This window comes from Neoarius graeffei, chromosome 20 (assembly GCF_027579695.1).
Source record: "Neoarius graeffei isolate fNeoGra1 chromosome 20, fNeoGra1.pri, whole genome shotgun sequence".
Lineage (NCBI taxonomy): Eukaryota > Metazoa > Chordata > Actinopteri > Siluriformes > Ariidae > Neoarius > Neoarius graeffei.
The window spans coordinates 67,008,452-67,027,621 of NC_083588.1; the positions used below are offsets into that span (position 1 = coordinate 67,008,452).

The 19,170-nt window shown below is 41.2% G+C and overlaps 2 protein-coding genes across 5 annotated transcripts; both read right to left on the minus strand.

Annotated features, from left to right (window-relative positions):
- Positions 1–890: 890 nt before the first annotated feature.
- Positions 891–6,879, minus strand: prrg2 (proline rich Gla (G-carboxyglutamic acid) 2). 4 transcript variants are annotated; one of them, XM_060902332.1, is made up of 7 exons: positions 6,668–6,879; positions 3,191–3,318; positions 2,934–3,097; positions 2,806–2,839; positions 2,015–2,147; positions 1,773–1,916; positions 891–1,174 (listed from the first exon to the last, which is right to left on the minus strand). In XM_060902332.1, the coding sequence occupies exons 1-7, from the start codon at positions 6,784–6,786 to the stop codon at positions 1,132–1,134; spliced, it is 765 nt and encodes a 254-aa protein (XP_060758315.1). In that variant the 5' UTR covers positions 6,787–6,879; the 3' UTR covers positions 891–1,131. The 4 variants fall into 4 exon arrangements, with proteins under 4 accessions (XP_060758315.1, XP_060758317.1, XP_060758318.1 ...); XM_060902334.1 differs by having other exon boundaries at positions 3,191–3,510; positions 6,668–6,877; XM_060902335.1 differs by having other exon boundaries at positions 6,657–6,877.
- A 2,392-nt stretch (positions 6,880–9,271) lies between these two features.
- rras (RAS related) lies at positions 9,272–18,248 on the minus strand. The gene is made up of 7 exons (XM_060902336.1): positions 17,988–18,248; positions 17,569–17,659; positions 15,006–15,093; positions 14,122–14,224; positions 13,810–13,918; positions 12,821–12,939; positions 9,272–12,467 (listed from the first exon to the last, which is right to left on the minus strand). Exons 2-7 carry the CDS (start codon positions 17,653–17,655, stop codon positions 12,380–12,382), a joined length of 594 nt encoding a protein of 197 aa, XP_060758319.1. The 5' UTR covers positions 17,656–17,659; positions 17,988–18,248; the 3' UTR covers positions 9,272–12,379.
- Between the last annotated feature and the right edge of the window lie 922 nt (positions 18,249–19,170).

Consider the following 19,170-nt stretch of genomic DNA (forward strand, 5'->3'; position numbering starts at 1 on the left):
CTCTCTCTCCCCCCCCTCTCTCTCCCTCTCACTCTCTCCTCTGTCTCTCTCTCCCCCTCTCTCTCTCCCTCTCCCCCTGTCTCCTTCTCTCTTCCTCTCTCTCTGTCTCCCTCTCTCTCCCCCTCTCTCTCCTCTCTCTCTCTCTCTCCCCCTGAACAGCATGAGGCAGGTGATGCGCGTGCACAGCGAGCTGCTGCAGATCAGGATTCAAACAAACTCAACAATGCAATGTTCTGTTTAAAAATAGATTTCTTTCAGGGATTTGGCTCCTAAAGACGCCATTTCTGAGAGCAGACTGAACTGGCTGCTTCTCACACGCGCTCTCCCTCTTCTCTGTCTCTTACACACACACACACACACACACACACACACACACGTTTGTGTTACTATCCTTGTAAGGACCTCCCACTGACACAATTATTAATGCAGCTAATTAACGCGATGCTTCACCTCAGCCTCAATCACCACACCAAACCTTTCAGCTCCTGGATTACACACACACACACACACACACACACACACACACACACACAATAAACACACCGCAGGTTTCTGTGTTCAAAAAAAAGGATATAAAAACCAAGTAGATGCTTAGACACACACACACACACACACACGCGCACACACACACAGGCAGTGTTTGCTGTGAGGCTGAGAACAGACACTGGAGCTCTCACACTCTTCTACTGTGCACCAATGATGATACTCAGCTTCACACCTCACTGCTTCCTTCAGTTCAGTCCTCTTCCTAAACCTTACATCCCAGAGGTGTGTGTGTGTGTGTGTGTGTGTGTGTGTGTGTGTGTGTGTGTGAGATTTCATTACCAAACCCTTCATTATGTTCCTTCTTTTCTAATCATCACTCATGAGAATTCAATAAAAAGTACATATTAAGCAGCAAAACATTTATTTATATATTTATTTATTAAAAAAGGAATAAAGCCAAAATCTCATCCAGCTCAGACACGAGCTCCACTTTAGAGTGAGAGTGAAATATTAAACTTAATTTTTAAAAAAATCCAACACTCTTGTGTTGACAGCATCACTGCACCGCTGCTCCTCCCATAGCATCCAGACCTGGACCCAGAACCATCCTGCTGCTCGAGAACCCAACCTGCTCTTTTCATCCTCTCAGTCCTCAGGCTGAGGTTCTGCAGGTGCACTGGGTTCCACTCTGAGAAAACGACAAGAATTAAAAAAAAAAAACAGACACACACAACAGGGTCAGTTCCGGTGCTGTCTGTGGACATTTTTCACATTGTGTGTGTGTGTGTGTGTGTGTGTGTGTGTGTGTGTGTGTGTGTGTTCTGTTTGTTCAGTGGACTGTGCAGTGAAATTACTGACAGAAGCTCAGACTGAAGGAGTTTAAATACAACAAGAAAAAAAATAAAAACATGAAATAAAAATTTCTGCAGTGTCTTTACTGCTTCACTGAGGTGTAATACTGATTATTAATAATAATAAAATAATAATCTAATAATAAAATAATAATAATAATAATAATAATATTATTATTATTATTACTTCACATTGTTACAGTATCCTCACAAGACTGTGCGTGAAATGTGTGACCTGTTCTCATTGGGCAGCATGTTCACTACAAACACTAATCCAGGAGCTGTGACTGTCAAAACACACATTTAGATTTTCCTCATAAATGTGTGACATTTTAACTTAATTCTATTTTATTTATTTGATTATTTTAACAGGTGACATCATCACGTTGGTTCTCACACACACACACACACACACACACACACACACACAGTTACCCTGAGTACGGAGGTGGAGGTGCATCATGCTGCCCGCTGCGGTTCAAGGCCTCGCTGTAGCTGGGTAAACCCGGAGCTGGGATGGTGGACAGAGGCACCGTCTCCAGCCCTGGACTTCCATCTGCTGCCAGTCTCACTGGGACACTTCAGTGAGGGAGGAAGGGGACACCATGACACACATTCTGAAGACAGTGACTGATTATCTCTCTCTCACACACACACACACACACACACACACACACCTGCCCCCTCGCCTCACAGTTTTGCTCTTTTTCCTGTAGAAGTAGCAGCTGAGCACCAGCACGATGATGACCAACACCACAACGCCTAAGACTCCAGCCACCAGCCCGGCCACGTCTACACGGGGAATGCTGTCTGAACAAAGCAACGGTTCAACATGATCACATCTTAATCTCTCTCTCTCTCTCACACACACACACACACACACACACGTTCAATATTGAAATAAATCACAGATAAAAACCTGGTCCAAAAGAGATAAGATGAAAAGATGATCTTCACTGTGACCAAACTGATCAGAATGTTAAAAAAAAAAAACTGCTGACAAAATACAACTTGAAAATAACATTATCTATATTTAATTCCCTGTAAACAAAAACCTTTGTAGAAATGAAAAAATGATGCACTTCTGTTTGTGCTGCGACAGTTTTGTTTTTTATTTTTGAGAAATAAATCAGCACCATGTTCTTCCTGACCACACAGACAAAGCAGATTATTCTGGTTTTATTGAGTTTTTATGATAATACTGAATGTTTATGCAACCAATCAGCAATGAGCAGTGCTACTAGCCCCACCCCTTAGTACCAACAGCACTTGCTGGTACTCATCTTAAGCAGGTACCAAAACCCATTTCAACAGGAACATTTGGTACTGAATAAAATATTTCCATCTCAGTTTGAGTTTCAGGGGCCAAAAGTTTCCGTACATGAAGAGAAAACACTCCAGGAGTCCAATTTAGGAAACAGTGATGTGAGGAACAGAACATTTATGAAAAATAAATGAATTATCTTACTTTGACTGTTGACATACTCTTTCCAAAAACGATCCTATAAACAAATCACAGAGAATTTTAGATCCATTAGAGTGAAACTATGTGAAATATTTTCATACACACACACAGTCTCTCTTCTTGTCTCTCACCGTCAATTGGTCGTTCTCGAACACCTCTCGGGCCTCTTCGTAAGAGCAGATCTCCTCCTTACACTCTCGCTCCAGATCCCCAGCAGTGACCAACTCAAAGTCCCAGCTGTTGTAGAGCAGAGAGCGCGACAGGAACGAGTCCGCTGATGTCTTGGGGAGAAACACTGGAGCAACAAAGAGAGAGATGCTAAAAATACACACACAGGAGCAGATTCCTGAACACTCCATATGTCTGATCTTGTTTACAGCTTACTCACCGTTCCTGTCGTTGTTGACACATCGCACTAATGTCATGTGAAACACACACATCAGGCCAAAACACAGTTGTGTAAATCCCACCATTTTATCGGTTACGCACCGCATCCAAACTGAATACATGTCCTGTCTGCAGATACAGAGGGCATGTGGAGGGGAAGGCGTGAACACCAGGTTTAAATCCAACCACAAACAAACAAACAAACAAACAAACAAACAAACAAACAAACAGCTGAGGAAAATGTGTTTAAATGTTCCAGATAACAGATGTTTCAAACACTGCCTCCTTCACGATCATCCGATTCTGAACCCTTTCTCCAGTCTGAGAAGAAAAGCAGCAGAATTTCTGGGATTAGAAATAAAATCATTGAAATGGACAGAACTCCAGCCAGTCAAAAGGATTTGAAAATATATCTTTTGAATTTGGTGTTTAACTGAAAGGGCAGTTTTGGTATTTATGTTTTGTTTTTCTTATTTAATTATTATTTTCTAGTTTTGGATCCATTAAATGTTATTCTTCATTCACATTTATTTCCTTACACTTATTTTTTACTTATATTTTTATTGCATTGCATTTATCAGATAATTGTATTACTTAATTGAACAGTATAATAATAATAATAATAATAATAATAATAATAATAATAATAATAATAATAAAACAAGGCTGTTGGGTTCACACCTTACAAAATCAATTAAAGTGTGTGTGTATGGATAAGATGATTAGTTTGCGAGCTGTTAGTTTCTGTTTAAATGATAAGTTTAATGATTATTTTCTGAATTATTTCATTCAGGTTTGAATTGCTGTCTTGTTGCAGAATAAAAGATAACATACAGAAAGTGTAAATTCAAGTGAACTGGGAGACTTCTGCCATTTTTATTCTTCATCCAAAATAACAATCTCACATTCAGTTTACAGTCAGACTCAGACTTTTACGCACACAGGGACATGAATGTGATTGTAATTTTGGTCTTTCAGTGATTCTCTGCTCTGTTCTTTTACTGTAGCAGAATGATTACATCAATCAACACAGGGTCGAAATGATACAGACAGCCACTTAATATTTGGTTAAATCTCCCTGAGTGAGTTTTACCTTCAGCAGATGATTTTGTTCACCATCAACGAGCTTCTGTCAGAGTTCTGGTTGGATATTTGTCCTCTCTTCTTGGCAGAATTGGTGGAGTTTAATTAAATGTGTTTTTTTTCTGGAACAGACCCGACTTTTAAACACAGTGCACATATTTTCGACAGGATTGAGGTCAGGACTTGTTTAAGCTGAATGTTCTCCTGCTTTATCCTCCACAACCAGCTCTGATGTGTGTTTGGGGTCATTGCCCTGTTGGAACACACAACTGGGTCCAAGTTTCTGATGGTTTGAGGTTCTGCTGAAGAATTCAGAAGTTTTTCATGATTCCATCCACTTTGTTCAATGCATCTTTTCCACTGGCAGTAAAACAGCCCCAGAACGTGATGCTACCACCACCATGCTTTACAGTTGGTACAGTGTTCCTCTGTACCTCTGGTCATTGTGGTCAAACAACTCAATCTTTGCCTCATCTGACCACAAAACTTTCCTCCAGAAGGCTTTTTCTTTGTCCATGTGTTCAGCTGCAAACTTTATTCAAACTTGAAGGTGTGGATTCTGGAGCAGGAGCTTCTTTCTTGGGCAGCAACCTCTCAGTCCATGGTGCTGTAAAACTCACCTGACTGTAGTCAGTGTTCCAGCAGCTTCCAGTTCATGGCAGGTCTGTGCCTTGGTGGTTCCTGGGCTGTTCCTGACCATCTGAACCAATTTCCTCTCAGGTGAGGGGTCAGTTTGGATCTTCTTCCAGCAAACTGGCTCCACCTCCCAATAACCTTGTACTTACTCTACATGCAGTTGCTTGAAATGATGTTGGAATCTGCAGTTGTTGAGAAACGACTCCAGGAGACATTCCTGAGTGTAAATCTATGATCCTCTTTCTCAGGTCTGCACTGAGCTCCTGGGACTTTCCCATTGTACTGTGTGTTAATCAATCCCTTTTTATGTTGTGAACAGAGAAGCTTCCATCTTGAGTCAATCATCATCACTAACAGGAAGTTAAGAGGCCTTGGAGAGTTAAGAGACTTTTTGGACTTTCAGCTCCACTGAATAAATAATCTAAGAGGGTGTGTGTAAATGTTTGACTCTGTGTTGATTTCAGAAAACTCAAAATAAATCAACTTGTGCATGAAATTCTTGTTTGATTGTTTTTCTAATTAAAGATATATGATGTACAATAACAGAAAAAGAACAGATCAGAGAAAAGTCACTGAAAGGCCAAAAGTACCATTACAGTCATGTCCATGATGAGCGTCTGTAAACTTCTGACCTCCAGTGTCAGACATTGAGATTCTTAAGATGTTTATCACATTAAAAGAAAAAAGTTAATCTTACTGACAGGAGGTGTAACATTAGTTTACATACATATTCACATGTAAGGAAAAGTGCTACAGGTGATAAGATAATTTCCTTTTTAACCAGGAAACTGAAATATACAGTACTGTGCAAAAGTATTGGCGCCCTTTTTCCAGACAGACTTTATCGATTTATGACTTCTACATTATCAAGTCAGTATAAAAACATTTTAGAGTCCAAATGTTTTTTTCCAGCACAAAATGAAATGTTACACACACACACACACACACACACACACACAAAAGTTTGTATCTGAGCAGTATATTCCATAAGAGAGCACTTTTCAGATGAAAAAAGAAAGCATAATGAAGGCTGCTGGGTTTTGGTGTAAAATGAAGAAGTGAGTGTGACAGTCAAAGTGTCCAGAAGAACTGGGGCTGGTTCTGTAAGATGCTCAGGAAAACCTACAGATCATTTCCACATAAAACTGACCTCACTGGACCCGAGACGGAGATTTTTTTTTTAAACCCAAGGGTCGTCTCACACCAAATACTGACTTTGTTTCATTTATTATGGCTCACTGATTACTGTTTATAGATAGATAGATAGATAGATAGATAGATAGATAGATAGATAGATAGATAGATAGATAGATAGATATTTTAATGTTGAAACATTTCATTATTTTTAAGCCATTTTTTGTCTCCAACGTTTGTTTACATGTGCCTCAGACTTTTGCTCAGGACTGTAATATAAACAGACACAGACCGTTTCCTGGTTTATTAGCAGAGGGGCGTGGCTTTAGGTCTACATCTCGAAAGGAACCGACACCAGGTGTAAATTTATTCCAATTGTAAAAAAAATCACGCTGAAAATAAATAAATAAATAAATAAATATCATAGAACAGTACAACAAAATCCACATATTTAGCCGGAAATAATAATAATAATAATAATAATAATAATACCTGCTTTTATACAGACCTGTTGGTTAGAAAGTGAAAAACTGAAACGTTAGTTCTACCTACCGGATAAATTGGAGGTGAACACTAATGAAAGATTAATGGATGAATAATTGAGCGTTTGTTACCTGGTGCTCACCTGCGAGCTGAAACCGAAACGCAGTGTGTGACCCGTCTGCAGAATCTCCGTGTCTCTGCTAAACCTGTGATTTTTATCATCCAGAAGCAAATTAGAGCAGATTCAGAGAACCGAGTCATAAACGGGCCACATTCCGAGCCGTTTATCAGGGAAACGGTGTGATTTTCTCTGCGTTCACCTGGACAAAGGGAAAGCAGCAGGACCTGTTTAACCACATAGCACTCAGAGGAGTTCCTCGGGTTCTTTCAACACACCCACCCACCTGAGGAACACCTACATTCAATCAGTGTTCTCACCGCTCATCTGCTTCCTCACTCAGGGTTCCATAATCCGGGAAAGGAGAGTGAGAGACTCCTCAGGGATTCGTTCTGCCCTCTGAAGGGTTCTGTATAGAACCACACAACGTTTTTAGGAAGCTAAGAAGGTACTGTACGGTCATGGACACACCGGTAGACTTTAACATCAGGAATAGTTACAAACACACTTTAATCCTGAACTTCAAATACCTGAGAACAGTCTTTATTATTTAAACAGAAATCAGCTCGACATCTCCAGAGGAGTTTACATGATGGAACAAGCTGTGATTTTTCCCCCCACACGTGTTTCACAGACGGACTACAATCTGAACTGTAACTATAAGTGGATAAAAACCGACTAGTTCATCTCGACCTTGTTATTGATTATTTTCCGATAACGGCACGACGCCTGGGGTGGCACGGTGGTGTAGTGGTTATCACTGTCGCCTCACAGCAAGAAGGTCCTGGGTTCGAGCCCCGGGGCCAGCGAGGGCCTTTCTGTGTGGAGTTTGCATGTTCTCCCCGTGTCCGCGTGGGTTTCCTCCGGGTGCTCCGGTTTCCCCCACAGTCCAAAGACATGCAGGTTAGGTTAACTGGTGACTCTAAATTGAGCGTAGGTGTGAATGAGAGTGTGAATGGTTGTCTGTGTCTATGTGTCAGCCCTGTGATGACCTGGCGACTTGTCCAGGGTGAACCCCGCCTTTCGCCCGTAGTCAGCTGGGATAGGCTCCAGCTCGCCTGCGACCCTGTACAACAGGATAAAGCGGCTACAGATAATGAGATGAGATGGTCACGACCCCAAGTGTTTGATTTCTGACTAATGTAACATGAGCACTGATCATTTGTATATCAGAACTGATTGCTCCAAAGCCAGAGTTTGAGTAACATCACAACTGAGGTTATACGAAGCCACGCCCCCAAATCAGGTTTTTGTTTTTTGAAAGGTGAATTTAATCAATAAAAAATGTGATACAAATCATCCAGGATGAGATTAACTTTTAACATCACTGATTTTAACTCCTGAACTAAAAAAACGTCCAGTGAAATGTTAATTTTGAGTCCACTGAAACCAGGATGAAGCGCCACACTGAACATCTCTCTCTCTCTGTCTGTCACTAGGCTAAAGTCAGCGTCGGGTTCATGGTGCGTTTCTGATTGGTCGCCTCTCATGGTATTCTGCTCTCATTGGTTGAGAGGAACAGTTTGCTGGCCAATAGGAAATTAGTCTCAGATGAAAGAGAAGGAGCGCAGGGTTGATTGGTCAGTGCAGTGAAAAGCCACTCAGCTGTGGAGCCACTGAGAGACTCGAGTCAAATCCAACCCTTTCATATGACTGCAGTTTTTTTCTTTTTGTTCGTTTGTAGGTAAATAGGTGATAATAATCTTTAGAGATATTTAATGTTTATTAAAATCATTCACCATGCCATATTAATACCCTCTTAATCGTTTTAATTTGACTCCAAATGCATATGTTTTGTTTGCTATCGCTTTTAATTGCATCCTGGATTTTGCTTTGTACCTCAAAACACTGAGAATTTACAAATTACTTGCGTATTTGTACCCTTTAATATGTTTAATCAGGATATGTGGATATAGAGTAACTTCCAATAAAGATTTCAGGTCCATAAATGGATTATAATTATTTATTTAAAAACACACTACATGCCATCCCCCCCCCCAAAAAAAAAATCACACCACAGACAGCAGCCAGGGAGGGCAAAGGCCATCATGTGCTGAGGCACGTGACTCCAGATGGCCACATCTTTTCGAACCGCTGCTCGGGCAACGCGAGGTGAAAGCCACTCTGTGGAAAGCGCTACCCACCCACTTCTGTATACATGAGCTCACAGACGCCGATGATTTCAGACCCCGCTGTGACAGAGAAGAGAGAGTACGTCGCCCCTCAGAGGCCAGTTTTGCTCTTCTGGGTGACTGTAGTCTCATCAGGATTCAAACTAGCAGTCTGCAGAACATATGAACTATAAAATGAATATTTCCTCAGTCGAGCCTGGAGCAGGAAGGGACGAGAACAAAAACCCTTCAAAACACTGATTTTGATTTTTAGGTTTTACATGGCTGAAGGTCCCACCCCAGCGAGGCAGAACGGTACAGTTCAGTACCCTTTCGTTTTTCAAGAGCGAGTTTCAATTGTGTTATTTGATTGATTTTAAACAGAATTATAGATTTTAAATAACTTCAAGATGCAACTTTTAAAAGAGGAGATTGTACAAGTCTATGATCCCCACCGGCCCTCAGTGAGTACATTCAGCTGCTTTTTCATAAACACCACACACAGACAGACGTCACAGTTTTTACGTAAATACTACTTTAATTGTGTACAAAAGTTTTTTTTTTAAAACTGATTTCAGTATAAAATAAAATGTGATTGTTTTCTATAATGGAAGCCACTGATAAAGAGCTTGATTTAAAACGACTGAATAATGAGACCCGCGCTGTACGCAACATTATATCATTTCCCATCTCTCTCTCACACACACACACACACACACACCTCGGAGCTTCAAACTGAATTTGCTGCTGGATGTTAAGTCTGATCCCTATGTGAAGGTGCATCTGTGGTGGAAGTGTGTACAGCGACCTCTGGTGGGAATAGAGCAGTGCAGCAGCAGGCAGAGGTTCTCTTAAAAGCGCATCAAACAAACAGCAAAGGCTTCTGCAAATTCATTCAGAGTACCTACACACACACACACCCTCTGTTACAGTACAAAAATGCATAAAAACAGTTTTAGTGTCAAACTACTCTTGCTTAACAAAAGGTGTGCAAACAGTTAATCGTTTAATTGCATGTTCTTTGGTTAACATTTATATTAAAACCATATAGTCACTGGAGCCACTCACTAAATCACTACTGCTTTGTCTCATCCCTCTCCTCTGTTTTTTCCATTAAGCCACCGTGATCATCAGTCATGTTCACAAACACAATGAAGGGTGTGAGGAGTTTAAAATATTTCAGTTTGGCTCAAAACAAGTTTTAATTTGGAGGAAACACTGACGATTTTATCGTCAGCTCGGTTTTAGATTTAAATACTCACTTGGTGTAAATACCTAATTAGCATTAATACTCCTCTGCTTTAAGTAAAAAAGGGGCATAAAATTAACACACACACCAGACAAGGGATAAAGGCATTAAAATGATTATTGAGCTAAAAGCAAAAATGCATACAATTTTCTTCTTCGTCTATCACCTTAGTTACATCAGCAGATGACAAGTCAATCATGTCCCTTTTTGGGGGTGGGGCAGGGCCTGTCCAGAGCTATCTGGTTAAACACCACACACTAATCAGCGTGAAAATCAGTTGTGAGAGTGACGTGTTCCGAGCTCAACTTTGTTCTCCGATAAGATTAGCAAAGCGAGCTAACTGTACTAGCTACGTATGCTCACCAGAGACGATCACCAACTATCTCTGCTACTTCCTTCCCAGCGTTATTTTTCTTAATTGTCATCTGCAGATATCATAGGACAGGATAAGAAGAAACGATGCATAAAAGTTTTTCTTTCATTGTTGTGTGTCAGACAGGAAGCGGAAACTAATTGCAGGTAGGAACTGAAGGAGGAACTGAAGAAATGTCGGACTGTGTATATAAGCCAGAGGATTGGTCCGAGGAATCATTCGAGACACGTTTCAATGAGTCACGTCTTTATATCATATCCAATTTGCAGAAAATCTGAAAACATCAAACATCACTGAAATCGCAGCTTCAACATTAAAAGTAAACGACTGCCTGCCATTCGCTAACGTCAACACAGGATGAGGTGTTCGATGGGTAAAGTTTACTGCGAACAAGCAGCGAGGATTATAGCCTCCAGTTTAGCACACTACAAACTGATTGTCCTGGTGAGGGCGCTGATGAGCTAACAGGGTCGAGAAAGGAAAAACGAAATCTGTTCACATCCTCACACCAGAAAGAGTTTTACACTACTGTTTTCTCACTGCAGTGTTTCACTGTTACCCCTTTTCCACCAAATCAGTTCCAGGGCTGGTTCGGGGCCAGTGCTGGTGTTGGTTCACAACTCGTTCAACTTGCGAGCCAGCTGAGAACCAGTTTGCTTTTCCATCGCTCGCAGTGCTAAGGGAAGACATGTCATTATGTCGCTGTATACGTCAGTTATGCCGCTACGTTTGCATAAACCTTGGCGCAAATATTGAAGCAAAAATAACACGGAAGAAGCAGCAGCAGCAGCAACAATAATAATAATGGATGACTTCGCGTTTGTACAGCTGCTGCTTCTCGTCGCTTAAAAATGGCGACTTTTCGCGGTCTTGTTATTGGTCTTAACAACTCCGCCCCCCGCTGACGTAAGCGGTTCTTTCCTCTGGCCCAGCAGAAAGTTGGTGCTAGCCTGGAACCGGTTTTTCTGGCCCAGAGCCAGTTCTTTGTCAGTGGAAACAGAAAACCCGGTTCCAAACTAAGCACTGGCCCCGAACCAGCCCTGGAACTACTTTGGTGGAATTCGGGGCATCTGATCTCTCTGCTGTGTGTGAGAGAGAGAGAGAGAGAGTTAAAGCTTGCCTCTATGCAGTGAGAAAAGTACACAAACCCAGTTTACTCCAAACTCACAAAGAACAGAAAGCTGCTGCTGAACTCCATCATTAAAGGTTTATTTGAAATAAAACACAATCTTCAGATGGAGGTGTTTTTGTATAAATAAAGCTGTAAATGTTTGAATCCCTCCATTTAGAGATGGAAGTCACCAGAACTACTTTATACTGAATTACTGCAGCATGTAAAAGTCCATTAGAACAGACTTGGGAAGGTTTTCGCTCATATCCGTCTCATCTGAACACACACACACACACACACACACACTGGAGCGGCTGCAGGTATGAGGTTCGCGCTTGGAGTCTCTGAATTTTAATCTTTACTGAGTTCAACAGCTACATGTACATTTCTATCATTTGTGAATTTAGAGTAAACAGGATTTCTGTTCTTTTATCAGTGCAGTTAATTTTTTTACTATCATCCACACATACGAGAAACAGAGTGAGAAACACTAATTTTCCCTTCTGATGTTATTTACAGTAAATAATAAAGCAGCTCGTCAGCTTAAATCAGGCACGGCGTGCGTGTATGCATATATCTCACACACACACACACACACACACACAATATACATATGTACAGTTCTGTTAATCTCTGCTTGCTACACTGCTGTACACACAACGAAATGCTTCAACCTAAAAACATAAAAAAAATTAAAAAAGATATACTTTAAAATGTACTAAATGTAAAAAAGTGCAGGGTGAAAAAATTTAAAAGTTTCAACACCTCAATCATGAGCAAGATCACACACTCCTGACTGACAAAAAGCAGGCATGCGTGCGCACACACACGGCACCAGACATGTAGGGGGGAGGGGGGCTTCAGTCTCCATGGCGACAATGTGTGAAGGTGATCAGAGGATGGTGCAGGGACACCTGCCACTGTTTGGCTTCCGAGCATGATTCACAAGCTGAGGAGGACTTTCTGTCTCCTGGAACTTTCTGAGAGAGAGAGAGAATAAATTCCTGTAATTTATCCTGAATTACTGTTAGCATATCGCGTATACACACTTATCCAAATTCAGTTTGTAGACATTTAAACCTCCAACTCATCTATTTTAAAACTGTATTATTAAATAACTTCAGTGTCATGTGCGTAGATCCACTAATGCTGTTTAGGAATTTAAAGTAGAGCTCATACTAATGAACATGCATACTCTGTGTGTGTGTGTGTGGGGGGGGGGGGGGGGAGATCTGGGACCTTAAAATGGGAGAAAGCTACATTTCCTTTACCAAGGGGCCAACCCTTTTAACATCACTCTAACCAATGCTGCCATCATGAGTCCTATCCGTACCTTATCGCTCGCACCACCTCCAGAAAAGCCTCATCCACGTTGTAGCGGTTCTTTGCTGAGGACTCCATATAGTGGATCCGGTTCTCTTTGGCAAAAGACATGGCCTCTTCTTTTGAAACCTAGAAAAGACATGACATAGTGGTATCCTGCAGTTACATGAACACCTAGATCAGTGTTTATGTCTCCCCCAGTGGGCGTGGCCTCTTCTGCTGGCATTTACATTAGGATAATGAAAGAGAAATTGTATACAGAATATGATAAATTATGATCACCACCATGTTTAAAATTCACAGGATAATATTTATTCAAAGCAAATGGAGAATTAAATCCAGGAATAAGGGTGAGAAGGTGAGGGATACGTTCATTCAGCATTGGGGAGCAGCTGAACTCACTGGTCTGATACTGTTCTAATGGGGGGGAGCCTAATATTCAAATGAGAATGTTTATTTGAGACACTATCTGCGAGCAATGAGCATCAGTACTGTTCACCTCCATATTATAGACCCTAACCCCTAACTTAAGCATAATTAACACAGAATGTCAGTGAGGTTTGTGAGAAGGTGAAACCATCATCATAAGCTTACAGGCTCACAGACGTGCTGTAGTTTTGTGTTGGTCATCACAAATGAGGGCTCCAGTACTGCAGCTGACAAAACAGGGTTCAAGATGCTGGGTTAAGCATGCTAGTTAAATTAAATATCTGGATGGAATCGGCCTGGACACACCTCGTTGGTAATGACCAATCACAGGCTTGGGAGCAGTGTGTTCATCCAGTTGCCGTGACACTGTGGGAAAAGCCTCCACACGTCTACCCTACAACTACAGTATACGCATCAAAAAACGGCATCTCCACGTGAAGACCACAGTTCACTCAGACTGGACGCTCCAGTTCACACTCCTGAGTGACGTTCGACTCACCACTGATGAAATCTCACCACCGTTTAAACACACATTCCATTACAGTGATGTCGGTGTGATGGAGTCTTTACCACTCTCTGATGCTCCAGATCAGACTTGTTGCCTACGAGGACCATGGGGAAATCATCTCGATCTTTTACTCGCAGGATCTGAGTGTGAAACTTCTGGATCTCGTTGTAGCTGTAAGGGATCGATGGGAACAGATCAGAGCTGCTGCACAGGGGAGGAGGTTTTTCCCACACTGCAGTACTGAGACCACAGACAGGGGCTTACATAACACTAACGCCCCGAGCTCACTGACCCACAGCTCACTACTGATATACAGCATGCTTACTATGAGAAATAAACCAGGAGAAAAATACACAAATATCTCACACACACACCTTCCAATGTCATTCAGAGCAAACACCAGTAGGAAGCCTTCTCCTGATCGCATATACTGCTCTCTCATCGCGCCAAACTCTTCTTGACCTGCTGTATCCAGAACTAACACACACACACACACACACACAACAAGGCATCACAAACATTGTCAGCAATCAGAAGCATTAAACTTTAAAGGCAAGCTAAATTAAGCAAACCTTATCCACAGACCTTTATCTCTCCCTCACACACGTGTAAGAAGTGAACATAAAACTTGCGTAGCTTTTTATTAAAATTACTCAAATCATGTTTTGATTCTCTCTATATTAAATGAGAAAATGCTTCATAGAAAGGTAATTAAACAAAAAAGCTACAGAAACATGTTTAGCCTGATGAATATGTAAGTTATAACAAGTATGCATGATTATGCAAATTAGAAAATGTCTTCCAACAACCCTGAAAGCCTTATATTTCTATATAATTCATTAGCGAACATAGCTAGACAGACCCAAGTGTGAGTTCAGTAGGATTCTTGATATGTAAGCTTACACATTTATTTAGTTTTCAGAATGTAGTTCAACGTTACCATGACAACCACCTTAGTTACACACCTAGCTCAGCATGCAGGTTTCTGTAGCTAAAATGGTTTCCTGCAATGACGGGGGATCATTCCAGCTCATTTGCATAATGTTTTTCTGTGACATCACCAAAGGAGTTCCTGCTGAATCTGTTGCAGTATTTTAATTTTTAAACTTAGGAGAAACTTCACATTCTGCAGATCGTACAAGTATTTAAGGCCTTTATATAAAAAGTCACTAAAAAGTGTCAAAAACAGTGACTCCAGTGTTGGTTATAGTTCATGCTGAGCCCCCCCATACACACAACATGAACAGCACTGACATACTGTCTAATCGGGTCTCCTTCCCATCCACGGTGCAGATTTTGGTGTACGAGTCCTCGATAGTCGGGTCGTAGTCAGACACGAAGTAGGACTGTGTGACGGGGAGAAGAGGCAGAGACGTTACACCATTTGGTATGTCATATCCCTCACACCAACAGGCTGCAGGGCTCAGGCATGAGAGAACATGTCAACTAAACACACTTTCTAGAACATTCTCAGCTATCACACATGACCAAAAAAAAAAAAAAATTATACCAAACACACACACACACACACACACACACAATCAAGGTCCTGTCCACACAGGAGAGAGGGTGTATGATTTTAGAAGGCTGTTCTTTGCTGATGTTGAGGATTCTGAAGAGAACAGTATTAAAATGCTTTGCGACAATGTTTATTGTTAAAAGCGCTATACAAATAAACTTGAAACTTGAAATGACCAGCTGTGCTAGCACTGCGCAATACAATGATATTGATATCACGATAAAATGAGATCACAAGCCACTTCTTCTGAAATATCGTGATACCTTTAGAAACTGACTGGAAAAAGCTGATTTGAGAATTTTTACAGATTTTCTTTTTGGACACTTACGCAGAATTATTATTACTAAAACAAGTCAAAAACAGAACTAAATTGGTATAAACATGAAACCCGCTTACAAACCTGGAAGTGTTAAAAATAAACAGATGGATAATAGAACAATGACGAGGAAAGATAAAAACACAGAAATGCTTTTTTAAAAATCTCTTATGTTCAGTGCTTATGACTGTAAACAGAGCATCAAAGACAGCACTGTACTCACTCATGTTTTTATAAAATATGCACCACAGTTTTTTCAGAAATAGTTTCTATGATTACTTAAATCATGTATCATAATATATTTATCATATCTACTGAATCTATCCAGTAATTCCAGCAGCTTGGCCACATCTTGAGTGTTAAAGAAGTGTGAACTTGCACTAACTTGTGCTGTAACATCCATAAAAGTTAATAAGACGTCCATGAACACACGGGTGACTATAAAGACCAGGGCTGAGTTTTATTTATTGTGTTGAATGAAATGAAAATTCACAAAGTGTATGATTTGAAAGTTCGGTTCCTGATCTTTGTTCCTCAACATCATGGGTTCAGATCCGTTTATAGCTGGATGTTGATTTGACAAATTTAATTAATGTTGAGATAAGAATCTTGATAAGTTACAGTACAGTATGTTTTTCTGAGATACTGCACTTATCACAGTACTTTATCACCACTCACCATCTCTTTACCGCATGAACACTGATTCACAAATGTCACTGAGAAGCACATGTGAAACTGTGACACAATCAAACTCACTTTTAAAAAAAATAAAATAAAATCTAGCATCACCGCACAAACACCTTTTACTGGTATTTACACCACAGCGCTGCCAAGTTCTGGGCTCCGATTGGTCAGAAAGTGTTGATTACTTCCTTCTAACAGCAGCTCTGACTGTGGTGCAGCTGCACATCACAGCTTTATTTATAATTAATGCATCGTTCTGGAATTAATACGTCATAATTTCTATAGTAACAGCTTGTTCTCAGGCATGTGTGAAAAAATTGTTGATGTGAAATGTTTCTGGAAGGAGTCTCCAGTGTGAGTGCTGTCTCTCAGTCAGAGGTGAAGCTGGAACTGTAAGTTTTCTGACGTCTTCAGGACAGAGGAGTTTACACTTCTTTACGGTTTCTCAGGAACGCGATAGAACAAGCTGCGATGTTTTTTGTCTTATTAACTTTAATAGAGACCAGTGAGGGAATGACTGTTTATTACTGCTATAATGAAAGAGAATTTATTAAAAAGTTTGATAAAACAAAAAAAGTATGACATGTTCTTTAATAAATAAAAAAATTTAAGTGTTGACAAATTGCTGTGGTATAAGAGGAAAAAAACACCACCACTAAACCACCTACATGCTGTTAAAGGAAAAATAATGAACTGCAGGGTGGTGAAAATAACTTGTCACTTGGGCGGCACGGTGGTGTAGTCGTTAGCACGGTCGCCTCACAGCAAGAAGGTTCCGGGGTTGAACCCAGCGGCCGGCGAGGGCCTTTCTGTGTGGAGTTTGCATGTTCTCCCCGTGTCCGTGTGGGTTTCCTCCGGGTGCTCCGGTTTCCCCCACAGTCCAAAGACGTGCAGTTAGGTTGGCGTGGGGCGGCCTTGAGCTGAGGTGCCCTTGAGCGAGGTACCGAACCCCTGACTGCTCCCCGGGCGCTCTGGTGTGGCTGCCCACTGCTCTGTGTGTGTGTGTGTTCACTGCTTCAGATGGGTTAAATGCAGAGGATGAATTTCACTGTGCTTGAAGTGTGCATGTGACAAATAAAGGTTTCTTCTTCTTGTGGTGCTTGTTATTTTCCTATAAATGAATGTCCCGCTGTGTTTTACAGGCGAGACTCACACTCCTCTCTCTCAGATTAGACACAATGTTTTGTGAAACAGATCAGTTAGCAGTCACACCACTGTGGACTTCAGGACCAGGACTGTGAAGCTGTGACTCTGAGATGACTGTTCGGAGTGTGTGTGTGTTTCTCAGTACTACTCTTTTACCTGGATGAACTGAATAGTGAGGGCGCTCTTGCCCACACCACCTCCACCCACCACCACCAGCTTGTATCTCTCCTCTTCTGATGACATGCTTCTGTTCAAAAGAAAAATAAAGTTCGTTAAAATACACTCAACCGCAAACAAACAGATTTAAAATACATCCATAATTCCGAGAAAGTATATTAATTCTTGAAGCTAACTGATCGCTAGCCGCCGCGCGCTTCACCAATTCTCCTCAGAATCTCCTCAGATTAGCCTGTTAGCACTCTGAGCGCGACATGTCTGAATTTTACCTCACCACCGCCTTAAGCGCCCAAACTCTTCCTGCTGACGCGTCTTTATGTGTAAATTTACGACATAAAGGCAAAATAAATATTTAAAAATCTGCTAAAAAGGACAGAAGAAAAAGAAAAATGCGTTACCTCCTTTTCCGCCGCCGCCTTGACTGAATTAGCCTGATTAGCTTCTGCCAAAGTTCGCGAGAGGAAAAGTCAAAGTGATCAAAGTTAAAGTGAGGAAGCGAACAGAGAGCAGATTAACTTCCTCACAAACCCGCGGGATTTATTTATCCACAGATCACATTAAAACCGGGAAGGAAGAAAGTTTGGGAGATTTCAGGAATGCGTTCTGGATTTTTCCCCCTCTGTGATTTCTCTCTCTCTCTCTGTCTGTGTGTTTTTCATAGCCAGAGGCGACTTTGTTCTTCTTCAGGGTTGCCAGATTGATTAAAGTCCCCTCCCGACTTCACCGATGTGATCGGTTCACTTTAAAACCGCGATATCACCATCTCTGTCACGATCTGTATCCGTATTAGTTCACAGAAGTGGGGTGAATTAAATTAGATCTGAACTCAAACACATTGTTCACTCTGAAACACTAAAAATAAAGGCCCAGGTTTAGAAATATCACCAGAGTCCCATTCATGTCAACCTTTAGTTCCCCATGCCCTGACAAAATCTGTACTTTTCCCTTACACACACCCATGAGCCCTTATACACGAGAAAAAGTTCCAATATATAATCCAAAGCACCAATTGTTTTATTCCACATTATACACTCCTATTGTAATAAGCATATTTATCACACTGCATCAAGTTAAAAGGATCAAATAAGCATGTACTGAATAAAAATAAATTTTAGATCCCAGAGAAAACAACTGAATTAAAAAGGACTATATGTACAATCAAGTAAACAATTATCTACTAAAGAGAATGAGTGAACAATAAACTTAATTATTTAACTTCCGACCGGTGCCACTCACTTCACATCTGATGAAGACGTTGGAGCGGCTCTTCCTCAGCCTCCTTGGACCCCAGGTGCAACACGCCCAGGACTGTCTGCAGTTTGCGTATCGGGCAGGTGTTGGTGTGGAAGACACTATCCTCTACCTGCTACACCAAGCCCACTTGCATCTGGATAAGGGAAACGGCACAGTGACGATCCTCTTCTTGGACTTCTCGAGTGCCTTCAACACCATCCAGCCCCTTATGCTTCAGGACAAACTGAACAGGATGCGAGTGGAGCCCTGCCTGGTCACCTGGATCTCCAGCTACCTCACTGACAGGCAGCAGTATGTCAGGCTGAAGGACATCACGTCTGACACTGT